The 16752-nt window shown below is 39.2% G+C and overlaps 1 protein-coding gene across 1 annotated transcript; it reads left to right on the forward strand.

The window, feature by feature from the left end:
• Positions 1-5547: 5547 nt before the first annotated feature.
• Positions 5548-16726, forward strand: LOC306975082 (uncharacterized protein; the record flags this gene model as incomplete). Its single annotated transcript, XM_079572502.1, has 6 exons — positions 5548-5679; positions 8556-8870; positions 9350-9598; positions 14530-14838; positions 15144-15425; positions 16713-16726. The coding sequence occupies exons 1-6, from the start codon at positions 5625-5627 to the stop codon at positions 16724-16726; spliced, it is 1224 nt and encodes a 407-aa protein (XP_079428628.1). The 5' UTR covers positions 5548-5624.
• Between the last annotated feature and the right edge of the window lie 26 nt (positions 16727-16752).

Here is a 16752-nt window from a genome sequence, read left to right on the forward strand (position 1 = left end):
GTATTATCTTCAGAATTCTTTAGGAGTGAAGATATTACTGTGACGTCGATGTGCCCCTGAGGTGTTATTACGCTTCACATTATAGTTCCCCTTTTTATCCACTTAGAAAATCCACAGGTTTGGTTTTGTGTGACTAGACTTGTGTAATCGTGTAAACGCTCACGTAACGTTTTTAAATAAGGAAAACGTGGAAGGGCTGGGTCGCTTCTAACTTCACGCCCGTGCGGCTCCATAGGAATGTGCTGGGAGAGGCTAAATGCTAACAACATCTCTGGTCTGTTTGTGTGACTGAGTGCACGCGTAAAGACCAGACAGGTGCTCATCAACTCGTCTAAGCTCGAGATCTGCGTGTGTGTGTGTGTGTTCTTGTACTTAAACCAACAGAGTGAGGACGTTTTGTAAAGTGAGGACATTTTGGGTGGTCCTTACTCATTTGAAGGACTGTTTGAGGGTCAAGATGTGGCTTTAAGGTTAGGGTTAGAATTGGGTTTAGATTAGGGTTAGGATTTGGGTTAGGGTTATGATTCGGGGCCTAACCTTAGGGCTAGGGTCTGGGTAATGCATTATTTCTATGAGTGTCCTCACTAAGGTAAAAGTACAAGATTGTGTGTGCGTGTGTGTAGGATGTTTATATGTATTTTACCATAGCATTAGCCTGCCCAGGGACCACAGGAGGATATTAGCACTTGAGCTAACCTGGTACTTTCCGTCTCTCCCTTTGAGGTTAATGTTTACTGTTCACTGTCCCTGTTTCTCTAAATAAATAAACTAAACTAATCTGTTTTGTAGGTCTTGGCTTTCAAATGCAGCGTTACACTGGCCTATAGGCTGTGAACTCCAGTCAAGAAGCTTTTAGATTTGGGTAAAGCTGAAGTCGGTACTTCCGGGGTTAGCGTAGCTGCTGCGCCGTTAGCATTTATCTCCGCTAACCCGGCTGTGCCTCTTTAGATAAATAGGATTTTTTTTTGCCGTAGGTTCAGCTTTTTTTGGCTCATGAGTCTGAGAAATAAGTCTGTTCAGTAACTGTTGAGTTTCTCAAATATTGATTGTGGTTTTAAAGAGTTTTTGGTAGTTTCTCGCACATCTGCAAACCCGGAAGTAGAGCTGTGACGTCACCGCTTAACCCCTTAACTCCCACCTGAACCGAGCAAAAATGGGCAAAAAATGGACGAAAAAATGACAAAAATGTGACAAAACAATGACAAAAATTTGATTAAAAATTGACGACAAAATTTGACCCAAAAAAAGACCCAAAAAATGACAAAAAATTGATAAAATGGACAAAAAAATGGACAAAAAAATGACGACAAAATGACGAAAAAAAACTACAAAAATGTGATAAAAATTTTACGAAAAAAATGACAAAAATGTGACAAAACAATGACAAAAATTTGATAAAAAATTGACGACAAAATTTGACCCAAAAAAAGACCCAAAAAATGACAAAAATTTGATAAAATGGACAAAAAAATGGACAAAAAAATGACGACAAAATGACGAAAAAAAACTACAAAAATGTGATAAAAATTTTACGAAAAAAATGACAAAAATGTGACAAAACAATGACAAAAATTTGATAAAAAATTGACGACAAAATTTGACCCAAAAAAAGACCAAAAAAATGACAAAAATTTGATAAAAAAATGACGACAAAATGACGAAAAAAAACTACAAAAATGTGATAAAAATTTTACGAAAAAAATTACAAAAATGTGACAAAATGTAACAATAAAATGACAAAAATGTGATAAAATATTGACCAAAAAATGACAAAAAAAATGACAAAAAATTACAAAAATCGGATAAAAATCTGACAAAAAAATTGACAAAAAAAAGCCAAACATGTGATTAAAAAATTGACGGAAAAAAATGACTAAAATGTGAAAAAAAATGACAAAAAATTATTAAAAAGTTACAAAAATGAGTTGAATACTGAAATCTGATGACGCGAGGAAAAAGATCCTCTCGGTTCAGGCGGGAGTTAAGAGGTTAACAAACGTATTGGGTCACAAATTATGCAAAGGTGTTTGGAGCCATCCCTAAGAGTCAGTACAGGATTGACTCTCAAAAACTATCTCTTCTATTTCCTAAGGATACGCTTGCAGGGAGGGTTTGCCGAGCTAATAACCCTACCAATAACAATCGTGCTATAAGAACCATGTTCCAAAGAGAAATAACAACAAGTGTCATTTCTCACTGGAATGTGTTTGTGGATGATGTACCATGGAAGAAGGTCTGGCTTTTGTCTAATAGATATTTAGTAACAAACAAAGTAAAGGAAGTATCCTTCAAACTTATTCACAAGTTTTATACTTCAAAATGTTACATTTTGAAGGATAAAACTCCCGCCTTTTTCCTCACGTCATCAGATTTTTTTCCATCATTTTTTTGTTGGGTATTCAACTAATTTTTGTAACTTTTTTGTCATTTTTTTGTCATTTTTTTGGTCACATTTTTGTCATTTTTTGTCACATTTTTGTCAATTTTTCGTCCATTTTTTATCAATTTTTTGTCATTTTTATTCACATTTTTGTCATTTTTTTGTCACATTTTTATCACATTTTTGTATTTTTTCGTCGTTTTTTTGTCAATTTCTTGTGACATTTTTGCCACTTTTTCATCCATTTTTCGTCACTTTTTGTCAATGTTCTCTCACTTTTTTGTCACATTTCCATCATTGTTTTCGTCTCAGTTTGTTGCTATTTTCACAGCTTTTTTCCAGAAGCTTTTGAACTGGGGTAAAGCCAAACTGGAGAAAATGTGCTCGGTTCAGGTGGGAGGTAAGGGGTTAAAACGACAGCTTTGAGACAGAGCGAAGCGCTTATTTCAACAGCCTTTAGTCATTCAAATGTAAATGGACTCAACTTATGTAGCACTTTTCTACCTTTATCAGGCCTTTATCAGGTCACATTACTAAAGCAAATCCAGAGTTAAAGAGTTAAGTCCTATATCATGCAAAATCGACTTTTTGGAGTTTTAGCCATGTTGTTCTGCTATTTCCTAATCAAAAACAGCTCTCAGTAATCCTCCTGAATCCTGCTCTCTGAGCTGCTGCTCCTCCCTCTCCTGGTGAACGACTGAGTGTTCACAGCGGAACGGAAGTGCTCGACGTCTGTAAAGTAAAGGCTTAATTCTATGCTTACGGCCTGATTTTAATTTGTAAACCACCCTTTTCATTATTTCTGTTGTAAGAAATAAATAAATAAATAAAGGAAAAGGAAAAAGAAGGATGTGCCCGAGGTGCTTCCAGGTCAGCTGTGGCCAAAACAAACACATCCCTGAGCGTCTGAACAGTTCAGTCATGTTTGCGCTGCAGCTGAAGATGGAGCTCGTTACCTACTCTGGACACACCTGTTCTTTATTCTTACCTAACGATCATGTCACGGACGGAGAAAAAGAAGCGCGTTTGGCGACGAGGACAGGAGTATATATAGTCTAAGATTCAACCTTCCTAAAGAAGAGGCCACTCTCGTCAGAAGTTGTTTTTTTCTCCGGGATTCAGCGACTATCACTAAAGTATTGTTTTTTGTGACTGTCTCTGATGGATGTTTGGTGAACCTTCGCCAGAATCAAAGTGGATTAACTTTTATAACCAACGCGAGTCCCATAATGTAAACAGCGATGGACCAGAGCGGTGAGTCAGTCCAAACGCTGGTTAGCTTGTGTGTTAGCATATTAGCTTGTGTGTTAGCATATTAGCATGTGTGTTAGCATATTAGCATGTGTGTTAGCCATTTATGAAGTTGTGTTGTAGATGTCAACTCCTTATAACTGCATTGTGAAGTATCTTCACTTATTGCTGTTTATTTATATTACAGTAAAGTATGTGCGGAGAGAGGGGGCGGAGCTAACTGAATCGAAGCGTTTTGTCTTCCGGGTTTGGAAAATACCTCCAGAAAACACTTATATTTATCACAAAAATGAGTGCTCAATAGCGGTAGAGGTACAATCATTCATATAAATGCCTATACTTAACTTTGGAGTGGCTAAAATAGCAGATACAGATCCTTTAAAGTGATTCTTCTGTTTGATCAGATGTTTAACAAAGCCTTGTCGTCGGCTCTACGGCCGATCAAAATCAGCTAAATCCTGTTAGAGTGAATTAGGCTAAACCTCTTTTTTTTTTTCACAGGCTAAACCACCTGTAACTCACTGATTTTTTTAACTAGAGTTCTTATACAGAGTACCCACATTTGTTAACTACAGATGTCACCAATTCCAACTAGATAATATCACAGACCTCGTGAGCTGATGGGAAATACATGGTGGTCGTTTGTTACAACCTATCGTAACACATGCTGGGGTAACAGTTGTAACAGTTAAACAAAAGAAGCAAAAACAGAGGCCACGCCATGTGATCTGCTTCAAAAAGAGATTTAGTGAAATAAAAGAACAATCCAGAACAATGTCTTTCTCTAACCTGTCATTTTGCTTTAAAAAAATCGACTTTTTGGAGCTTTTAGCCATGTTGTTATGCTATTTCCTTATCAAAAACACCCCCAGAGTGGTTTGTGGCTTCATTCACGCAGTTCTCAGTAATCCTCCTGAATCCTGCTCTGAGCAGCTGCTCCGCCTCTGCTGGAAAACCACGGAGTTGTGACAGTCTGACGTTTTTTACGTCATATTGTCAAACAGGAAGAGCCCGACGTCTGTAATGTAGTGCCTCACGGCCTGATTTTAATTGAACAGCTTTATAAAAAAAAATTAATAAAGGGAAGCGCTTCCAGGTCAGGGCTGAAAACAAACCCAAAACAAACGCACCCCCTGAGCATCTGAACAGACGTTTGCACTGAAGGATGTGAAGATGGAGCTCTTTCTAACCTACTCTGGACACGCCTGTTCTTTATTCTTACCTAACGATAATGTCACGGAGAAAAGCCCGTTTGTCTACAGGAGGTGCAGGACTTTTTTCAACCTAAAGAAGAGGACACTCAAAAAAATGGATAAAAATTTTACAAAAAAATAACAAAAAAATGACAAAAATGTGATAAAAATTTTACAAAAAAATTACAAAAAATTGACAAAAATGTGATGATAAATTGACAAAAAAAATGACAAAAAAGTTACAAAAAATGAGTTGAATACCCCCCCCAAAAAATGATGGGGAAAAAAAAATCTGATGACGTGAGGAAAAAGATCCTCTCGGTTCAGGCGGGAGTTAAGAGGTTAATCTTAATTCATGTTTAGTTTATGTTAAAATGTGGACAGGAAACAGGCAAGACATTATCCTACACTGGTCCACAAGAAATGAGCTAAAAACCGTCACATTCATATTCCCCAATTAAAATCCACCTGCAATTTACTTTTTCTTCAGTGAAATGTTACAGCTTTAAATGTGGCTAAAACAGCAGCTCACAGTTCACCGCTCCGGATATGAGCTTTTAATAAAGTAACAGGGTCATAGCTCAACAAACCACAACACGTCAGTTCAGCAGGAAGGCCATATGTGTTGCTGACTTCAAATAAAGCAGAATTTGTGTGTGTCATTTTCCCCCCACATCTGCCTAAAGTGTGAGACTAAACGGCGCAGCAGGAGGCTTAAAAAAAAGCACAAGATAGAAAATGAGGAAGAGAAAATAACAGACTTTGAGCAGCGTCCGGCGAACAACTTCACTGAACTAAACATGATTTTAACCCATTTATGTTTCTTCATTTTGATTCTTCAGTCGCAGTTTCACGGTAAGACCTTGTCAAACTCATTGGACATGTTTATGTTCTGTTGTTTTCTGTGATTCCGTGTTATCAGAAACAGGAAGGTGTTGTTTGTTACAGATATACAGCTTGAGTGAGTATTCAGAGTAGTTATGTCTGAATAGGCAAATGTTTTAAGCCAAAAATGGATGGATTTCAAACACATGGGGAGGAAGACGAAGAAATCAGAGCTAAAGAAGACCAAAGAGGAGATTTATGGGTGTTGTGAAAGAGGACATCACGTGGGGATTCTCATTCATGAACATTAATGCAAAATAGGTGAAACAATGAAGAGGTGGAGAGCTACCTAAACTCAACACAAGAGGGAGGAGCTAGTTTAAAAAGCAAGTTAAACAAAATAACTAAGAAAATGAGTGACTGTTGACATTGCTGGTATTAAATGTTATAATGTAAAAACTGTTCGCTTTAGTTCTAGGGCCTCATTTCCGAGTTATCCAGAGTGTTGTTTTTTTTTACTTCACGCAGTCCTTATATTTGAAGAGTTTAGTGGTGCCAGGCTAGTGCTAGGCTAGTGCTAGGCTAGTGCTAGGCTAGTGCTAGGCTAGTGCTAGGTTAGTGCCTATCAATGGCCACTGGCTGCCCTGCTTTTTGACCACAAACGTGGGGGCCGCCATTGCTCCGCCGTTGCTGCAGTACCTCCATATCGCCGCTAGGCCCCCATTGAAAAGCATTGGACTTTAGACACGTCAAAAACTACTTTAAAGCCTGGTTTCAATTGTTTCAACGCTAGACTAGGCTAGATCTTCCTCCTGAGATAACGCTGGGTTAATAACAATATATGAAACCAGGCTGGTTTTCGTAATATGAATTTTTGAAATCTCGTACTTAATGGGGGTCGGACTGTTAGCATTGGAGCAGCGCGAGCTACACGTCACGCAAGGGCCGAGTCTACGGTGAAAATCCCGCCCTTATGCCCTTTTTAGGAACATGCTTCGTCAGAGCTGGTGAGGGGGAGCCTGTAAATCCTCCATGAATTGCCCCACGGCCGTGGTCAATCTGGTAAACGGGGAGGAGTGAGCATAAGACGTCCATTTTTTTTTACAGTCTATGGTGCCTATGTGTCTATGGTACCCAGTAGCCTGCATTAAAAACAGTCATTTGCCATCAATATGACTGACCTTCACTTTTACATCCTCCATTTCTTCCAGCTCTAGACTCTGATTACTGATTTCTTTTTAGCAAACATATTTACGACAACATTAAAGGGATATTTGACATAGGGCGTCATTTCCTAGTCATCCTAGAGATTTTTTTTTAGATTCATGCAGTCCTAATATTTGAAGAGTTTGGTGGTGCTAGGCTGGTGCTAGTGCTAGTGCTAGTGCTAGGCTAGTGCATGTCTAGGGTACCCAGTAGCCTGCATTAAAAACAGTCTGACCCGAGCACAGTGCACCTGAGGCAAATCACTCAATTTGTCATTTGCCATCAATATGACTGACCTTCACTTTGACATCCTCCATTTCTTCCAGCTCTAGACTCTGATGACTGATTTCTTATTAGCAAACATATTTACGACAACATTAAAGGGATATTTCAGGATTTTTGACATAGGGCGTCATTTCCTAGTTCTTCCAGAGATTTTTTTTTAGATTCATGCAGTCCTAACATTCTAACATTTGAAGAGTTTGGTGGTGCTAGGCTAGTGCTAGTGCATGTCTATGGTAACTAGTAGCCTGCATTAAAAACAGTCTGACCCAAGCACAGAGCACCTGAGGCGAATCACTTATAACACCATACTAACCATATAAATGTCTGTGTCGACTGAATAATTTTTGAAATATAACTCACCTTGCATCAAATGAATTACTGCATTTTGAGGGACTATTTTCTGGCAGATCACTCCGCCGCTGCGTGGCTTATACAACCAGGGAGCTGATGCTGCTCAAATACAAGCTCTTTATTATTCAGACGACACAGACTTTATATGGTTAGTCTGGTGTTATAAGTGATTTGCCTGACTGTTTTTAATGCAGGCTATTAGTTACCATAGACATGCACTAGCCTAGCACTAGCCTAGCACCGCTAAACTCTTAAAATACTGTATAAGGACTGCATGAATTTAAAAAAATATCTCCAGAAATCAACAACATTCTGGATAAGTAGGAAATGAGGCCCTGTCAAAAATCCTGAAATATCCCTTTAATGTTGTCGTAAATATGTTTGCTAATCAGTTTGAGTCTATAGCTAGAAAGTGTTTGAATGTATTTTCATGTGTCCCGTGTGAGTCATGTGGAGTTTTTGTCTCCCTTGTGCTCCGATGTGGAAGGCCTTGCCTGAAATGGAAAAAAAAAATGACTTTAAACAAATTAGATAACTAAATCCACTTTAACCTCTTACCACTCGCCTGAACCAAATGCATTCTGTCTGCTTTGGCCATTATATAGGTCTGTGTAACACCTCATTTGAAAGCTAAGACCCACAAAACTGATCTTTTTCCTTGCGTTGTTGCTGTGTTGTGTCACCTTTTTCATGTTTTTTTTTTTAATTTTGGTCACATTTTTGTAATTTTTTTGTCCATTTTTTGTCAATTTCTTGTGACATTTTTTGTGACTTTTTTGCCACTTTTTAAATTTTTCATCACTTTTTTGTCAATGTTTTCTCACTTTTTTGTCACATTTCCATCATTGTTTTCGTCTCAGTTTTGTTTGTTTTGCTTTTGGACTGGGGTAAAGCCAAACTGGAGAAAATGTGCTCGGTTCAGGTGGGAGTTAAGGGGTTAAACACATGACAGAGGTCTTGCTGTGATCAAATATGTGGCAATTTTGATGTAAGTTTCATATTGTTGCCAAAGTGCAGTTATTCCAAACACTCACTCTGGTCTTTGCTCGTGTTTTTCTCTGCAGGAATCAGAGGAGAATCCCATGTGTTCTTCAGAGCTGGACTCAAGGCCACACTGAGCTGTGAGAAAACATCAAATTATCCTGACATCACCTGCTCCGATGTCAGCTGGCTTTTTAACAGTGACTCCAGTCACACTGTGCACGGAGTGAGAAACGGGCAGGTTTCAGAGGAACATCCAGGTTCCTCCAGACTCAGTATGAACTCTGACTTTTCTCTGAACATTCACAACGTTTCTGCAGAAGATGCAGGACGATACATCTGTCGCCTGTGGGGCAGGAATGACCTGGACTCTGTGGTTTTATTGGGAGTCCTCACCAGTGAGTCTTTTAAATGTGTCATAGACTTTTATATTTCAAGTATTAATCTCTTCAACCCCGTCTTCTCCAGTTCGGCTTTACCCAAATGTAAAAGCTTCTCGACTGGAGCTTACAGTCTATAGGCCAAAGTATTTGAAAGCTAAGTCCTACATAACTGATCCAAGCTTCTTGAGCAATATGATTGTCAGGTGTTTTTTTTTTCTTTTTTTTTCGGTCACGTTTTGCTTGATCAAAGTTACATTACACTAAACAAAATGGGTCCAGAACACTGAAAAAAAACGACTAAAACGTGACAACAAAAAACAGGAAGAAGCTTAGATGAGTTCTGTGAGTCTTAGCTTTCAAATGAGGCTTTACACAAGGCCTAGAGGCTGTAACCTCCAGTCGAGAAGCTTTAAGATTTGGGTCAAAATGGAGAAAATCTACTCGGTTGTGGTTTGGGTTTTGGGGTTAAACTGATCTTTCTTTTCTGTCTCAAGTCTCTGCAGCTCCCCCTGGTGGCAGCTCAAACCCAGACGTCACAGTTCAATGCTCCGTGTCCAGACATGGAATGAGCTGTAGTCAGGGCAGAATCCTCTGGTTGGACCAAAACAGGAACACCGTGTCCCAGAATCCCCCAAACAACTGTGTGTCCACTCTCACCCTGAAGCGCCAAGACAACAGAAGATTCACCTGCCAGTATCTCAACGCAAAAGGGAAAGAGTTCATTTCAGCAAACTACACACCAGGTAAGATCTCACACAAAAATAAAAACAGGACTAAAGACTTTCTATCAGACCAGTTTGTGAACCCGATCAGGAGTAAGTGGTGCTGTCCCTGATCCAGAGCTGTTTGGAGGAAACGTTCGTACACTTTTACTCATTCAGGGAATTTCTCCAAAACTTTAATTCAACTTGACACTTTCTTCAAAACACGGTTGAAATGAGTCTAAAACAAAGCGCTGTATCTTCTCTCAGTTTTCTGTCATCACTTCTTCTCTTTATTTTTAGCGTTGACGTAACTTCCCTTCCCAGTAACGCCAACCTCACACTGCATGTGCAACACACTTATTACTTAATACTGTCAGTCATTTTATATTTCAAACCAGGGATGGAACAAAATAAACCTCAAACGTCATTAAAAATGTTTTTGTAATGGTGGAAAATGGAATAAAGTTTCCAGGTAGCACTTTATAATAACTACACATTATTTAGCCTTAAAGGGATGTTTCAGGATTTTTGATAGGGCCTCATTTCCTAGTGCCTGAACATGTCATCACCCAAACCTAAAAGCTCCTTGAAAAAAGCATCAGAACGGCCACAAAAACGTGCTGGAAAAGCAACAATGACACCGTAAACAAGGCAACAAAAACACGACTAAAAAGTGATGAAAAAGAGACAAACTCTTCAATAATGTGACATAAACGCGGCAACGCAAAGCTACGATCAGTTTTGTAGGTCTTAGCTTTCAAATGAGGCGTTACACTGGCCTAAAGGCTGTGAGCTCCAGTCGAGAACATTTAGATTTGGGCAAAGCTGAACTGGAGAAAATGCGCTTAGTTAAGGCGGTGGTTAAAGGGACTATACAGAGTTTAAAAATGTTAAAACTAAGTATTTTTCATCCCCCTACATCAGGGGTAAGTTTCCTTGGTGGAGGGAAAAATACCAATGACCGGACCTCCCACTTGTAGCTCAATGTAAAGCACTTTCCATAAATGCCAGTGCTGAACATCATGGCTAAATGGGGTGTTGTGCAAAATCGATTTTTCAAGCTCAAGCTTCAAGCTTTCAAGCTCCCTCATTGAAAACATGCCTGAAGTGTTGCCTTGGCACATTCACGTATTTTTGAGTAATCTGTAAAAACTCTGATGGCGGCCATTTTAGGGACAGGTTTGCCTGAGTCCTCCTCGGAACGCCCCCACCTCCTGGAGACGCCTCCGAGCTTTCGTCACCAGCCGAGTAACCAACCCCTGCTCCTCAGCAGAACCCCCTCCCCACTGATGCCACAGACAGCGTGTGGAGGGGGCGTGTCGGAAAGGCTCAGAGGTTCTTAAAGAGACAGAGGCCTATTTCAAGACATTCACTACAGCCATTTTGAAAGAGCAATTTTAGCGTTTCCTGGGTCTTCCACGAGGCCTTGTCCCACTAGGACATGCCTGGAACACCTCCCGCGGGAGGCGACCAGGAGGCATCCGAAACAGATGCCCGAGCCACCGCAGCTGGCTCCTTTCGACATGAAAGAGCAGCGACTCTACTCCGAGCTCCTCCCGAGTAACTGAGCTCCTCGCCCGATCTCAAAGGGTGCGCTCAGCCACCCTGCGAAGGAAACTCATTTTGGCCGCTTGTATTCGCGATCTTGTCCTTTCGGTCATGACCCAAATCTCATGACCATAGGTGAGGGCGGGAACGTAGATCGATCGGTAAATCGAAAGCTTTGCCCCGACTCAGCTCCCTCTTCACCACGACAGACCGATACAGCGACCGCATCACTGCTGACGCCGCACCGATCCGTCTGTCGATCTCACACTCCATCCGTCCCTCACTGAGAACAAGACCCCGAGATACTTGAACTCCTCCACTTGAGGCAACGACTCCCCACTGACCTGTAGAGGGGAAGCACCTGTTTCCAGCTCTTAATGGTGTTATACTAATCCTTGAAATCATCTTAAGGGCAAGAGGTTTTATGCTTGAGGGCCGGATTTGGCCCCCGGACCTGACGTTGCCTACGCCTGCCCTACATGTTTCAGCCATGTCCTAATGTGTAATGAGCTCAGACCTGTTCACCACAACTGCCTCTAAAATCCTGCACCGTCACTCAGAAAGTTGTTACTACGAGTCCAAAGTGCCGTCATGCACGAGCTTAACCTCTTAACTCCCGCCTGAACCGAGAGGATCTTTTTCCTCACACCATAAGATTTTTTTCCATCATTTTTTTGTTGGCTATTCAACTAATTTTTGTAACTTTATTGTCATTTTTTGTCACATTTTTGTCATTTTTTTGTCACATTTTTATCAATTTTTTGTCATTTTTTTGTCAGATTTTTGTCATTTTTTTGTCACATTTTTATCACATTTTTGTAATTTTTTTGTCACATTTTTATCACATTTTTGTCAATTTTTTGTCAAATTTTTGTCAAATTTTTATCACATTTTTTGTCCATTTTTTGTCAATTTTATGTTAAATTTTTGTCATTTTTTTGTCAAATGTTTATCACATTTTTGTCACATTTTTGTAATTTTTTTGTAATTTTTTGTCATTTTTTTGTCATGTTTTTGTGACATTTTTGTGACATTTTTGCCACTTTTTCACCAATGTTTTCTCACTTTTTTGTCACATTTCCATCATTGTTTTCGTCTCAGTTTTGTTGCTATTTTCACAGCTTTTTTCCAGAAGCTTTTGGACTGGGGTAAAGCCAAACTGGAGAACATGTTCTCGGTTCAGGCGGGACTTAAGGGGTAATATATAAAAGCTGCAGTTACATGTATGACCTGAGGTGGCAGTAGTGAGTATAACATGACTATTGCTATATTAAAACCTCAGGGAGACAGTGTTTTTATTGCCCAAATACAAATCTAAAATACAATCTTTGTGATTTGGCGGCTGATTGTGTCATTTGTGCAGCTCTATTGGGCTCTACATGACTCAGTTTACCCAATAAACTATATTTAAACCTGATTTTATAACCAGTGGGTGGTTTGTTCATGGCTCAAATGAATTCCATCGACTCAAGTGGGAGGAGAGTGATGTGTGTCTTTGAGGAAAGAGGAAGAGACTTTAGTTGACTTAAGTCCAAGAGACAAACTCGCCTTCAGAACGAACAGGGGAATCTAACATGGCCAAAGTGCTCGGTTTGGTTTGTTTCTCTCTGCTGCTGCTCGGAGGTAAGACTTTCAGGTTTACTGTTTATTTTTTATCTTTCTACTCATGACTCTACACAGTTTTACAGTCAAGTTCCAGTCAGTTTAGTTCTTAGGCATTTTACTTCAATGCCATTTCGTTTAATATGTAATTCTTTCTAGGCTTTGTCAACAAAACATGAAGCAAATGTAGCGGACTAAAACTATAATACGCTCGGTCAACAAAAAGTGGGACAACATGTAGCCCATATTTGTAATGTTGTATAATGATAGGTGGCTTTGCAGATCTATTTACATGCAGTATAAATGACTGTATATATAATTGTGTGTTTTTTGGTGCCTAACAGACGGGTCATGGTGGACTGTAGTGTGTGAGTGTTTCATAGTGTTGCCGTGTTTTCTGTTCTCTCACCATTTTGCTGAAATTGTGGTTTCCTGCACTTTTGAGAAGTGTAGGCGCTTATTGCGTATTTGACCAGTGTATGTGATCTAGAACAAAGGTCGTCAAAGTTTCCGCACCAAGTACCACCTCATAAACCGAAATAAGGCCGAAATCCAGACCAAATCAGGACTGAACTGGGTCTAAAAGGGTCTAAACGTTTCTTCCCCTCTTAAAGGGATATTTCAGGATTTTTGACATAGGACCTCTTTTCCTGGTTATCCAGTGTTTTTCTTTCTTTTAATTCATACAGTCCTTATATACAGTATGAGTTAACCTCTTAACTCCCGCCTGAACCGAGAGGATCTTTTTCCTCACGTTATCAGATTTTTTTCCATCATTTTTTGTTGGGTATTCAACTCATTTTATCATAAATTTTTTGTAATTTTTTTCGTCCATTTTTTATCAAATTTTTGTCATTTTTTTGTCACATTTTTGTCATTTTTTTGTCCAAATTTTTATCACATTTTGTCACATTTTTGTATTTTTTTGTCCATTTTTTGTCAATTTCTTGTGACATTTTTGCCACTTTTTCATCCATTTTTCGTCACTTTTTTGTCAATGTTTTCTCACTTTTTTGTCACATTTCCATCATTGTTTTTGTCTCAGTTTTGTTGCTATTTTCACAGCTTTTTTCCAGAAGCTTTTGGACTGGGGTAAAGCCAAACTGGAGAAAATGCCTAGCCTAGCACTAGCCTATCACCACTAAACTCTTCAAATATAAGGACTGCATGAATTAAAAAAAAAAAATCTCCAGAAATCAACAACACTCGGGATAACTAGGAAATGAGGCCCTTTGTCAAAAATCCTGAAATATCCCTTTATCCCCCGCCTTAACCCAGGACATTTTCTCAAGTTCGACTTTACCCAAATCTAAACGTTTACAAGCCTCTAGGCCAGTGTAACGCCTAATTTCAAAGATTTATAAAACTGAACACTGAATGTTGCCGACCGTATGTGAGCCACGGATAAAAGTGGGAGGGCACAGCCCAAAGGCTTATGAAAATACTGTGATTTTAATTGTGTCGGACTCGGTTGGACTCGGACACAAATATCTCAATGCCTAACGGGCTCGGTTCGGATTCGAGCACTGCTCTGGCGGACGAGGGCCTAAATTTGTTCAGTGCAGACAAGTTCCTAAAGTTGAGACATTCTTGTTGATGAGGCAAAAGCACTACTTCTCTGTAGTGCCAAATTATCACATTGAATTATTTTCCACACATTTCTCTCTGTGTGTTAAAACATCACCAATGGTTCTACCTGTCCTGGGCATAGTGCGAGTTTGTAGTCTTCTGTGAAAGTGGAAAACGATAGAAAATATTTGGAGAACGGTGGACAGGGAAAAGGGCCGGGTTCTGATGAACTGTTAATGTTTTATTTACAGGAGTCAGTCCAGAGAAGATCGTTCATCTTTACACCAGAGCTGGAGACGACGTCACTCTGCCCTGTGACGGACTACGAGAGCAAGGTCCGACCTGCTCAGATGTGATCTGGCAGCTCTATAAAGACCTTTCATTAGATCCTATTCGAAAAGTAACTAGAGGAGTCGTTCAGGACGGTGGATCCTCCAGACTGAGTCTGAACTCAGACTGTTCTCTCAGTCTGTACGACGTCACTGAGGACGACTCTGGGGTGTTTCACTGTGAACGTCAATTGACTTTATCCACCGCTGTTTTTCTGAGCGTCCTCACAGGTGAGTTACACTGAGACTATTGTATACCTGCTGTCATAAACAACCTTTATAATGTGAAATACACAGGGTGATGATGATGATGACAGTAGTTAAAGTTCACCTTTCTGCATGTATAACGTGTTTGTATCAGAAAAGTGACCTTATTGATCAGAAAACAGTTTGTTCATTTTAACTCTGCACTTTTTAGTTCAGTTTAGTTTGTTTGGGAGATATATATGCTGTATATTTAAGTATATATTGTAAGTTTGGACGTTCTGTTGTTTGGCAGATTCTAACACAGTCTTTGAAATGTTTTTCTGTCTCAGTCTCAGTCGACCCCAATCATCCCCCAGATGGAAACATCGCATTACAGTGCAGCCTGGGGTCATATGATCCACGCTGTGAAAGCAGGAACTTCCGTTGGTTTGACCAGAGTCAGATGGTCGACCCTGTACATAGAACAAACTGTGTGTCTTATCTGACTGTGGAGCGAGAGAGTCGACACGACAGAACATTCACCTGTCAGTATCTGGAGAACGCTGAAGTAAAGATCTCTGCAGAAATCAGGCTCAAGGGCAACAAACAGACTGTCCAACCCACAACTCCAGGTACAGAAACGTTATTGTTATATCACCATGTTACGACAATGTGAAATTAGTGAGTGAGCTTGAAAATTGAATGAAAATAACTTTTCTGCCCAATATATCTACATTAATCTGCTGCTTCACTGAACTATAATTCTAATTATTACTTACAACAGATGTTATATATCTAGATAAGTAATATTTTCAGAGGCACATCTCTCCGTCCTACAGACTAATTGGAGACTAGAGTCGCCGCTAGTCATGGAGATGTCTCAGATACGTCTCAGATGTACAGGATCTCAAACTGTGATGCTCTATCTTTGCCGCCACGTTCACAATGCTATAGCCAACTAAAAACCTGCCCAGAGACGCAGGCAATCCTGATTTCCATTAGAAAACATTAAAAAACTAACCCTGATGTTTGTCCAGCATTAAAAATATGACAAATATGCTTCACTAAAAGAGTTAATGCGAGCTTAACCCCTTAACTCCCACCTGAACCATTTTCTCCAATTTGGCTTTACTCCAATCCGAAAGCTTCTGGAAAAAAGTTGTGAAAATAGCAACAGAACTGAGACGAAAACAATGATGAAAATGTGACAAAAAAGTGACGAAAAATGACAAAAATGTCACCAAAAAATATACAAAAATTTGACCAAAAAATGAAAAAAATAGATGAAAAATGTCACAAAAAATTGACGAAAATGGACAAAAAATTGATAAAAATTTGACAAAAAATCCCACCAAAAATTACACAAAAATGACATAAAAAAATAACGACAAAAGTGTGACAAAAAGTGACAAAACATTTACAAAAAATGACAAAAATGACCAAAAAGTGACAAAAAAATTACGGAAAAATGACCAAAAAAACGACAAAAATGTGACAAAAAATGAAAATGAAGAAAAAAAAATACTAAAAAGTTACAAAAATGAGTTGAATAGCCCAAAAAACGATGGGAAAAAAATCTGACGTGAGGAAAAAGATCAATTTAGATGAGCTTTGTAGGTCTTAGCTTTCAAATGAGGCGTTACACTGGCCTACAGGATTTGGGTAAAGCTGGAGAAAATGCTCTCAGTTCAGGCGGGAGTTAAGAAGTTAATTTTCTTAGTTGTTTGCCTAATAAATGAACATTTATATGACATTACGTGTAAAAATAGCTAATTTATTCCCATAAGATCAATTTATGTGGCAATAAAACAAAAAAGCTCACACCTCTAGTTAAATGGACAGAGCGCAACATAAGAACTCTTAAATGGAAACAAATTAATTTCGATTTTCTTCTTTAAATTTGGTTGACTGCTTTTCAGTTGTACTTGAGTAAATATTTTTGCTATACTCTTCTACTGT

This window comes from Gobius niger, assembly GCF_951799975.1.
Source record: "Gobius niger genome assembly, chromosome: 15".
NCBI lineage: Eukaryota > Metazoa > Chordata > Actinopteri > Gobiiformes > Gobiidae > Gobius > Gobius niger.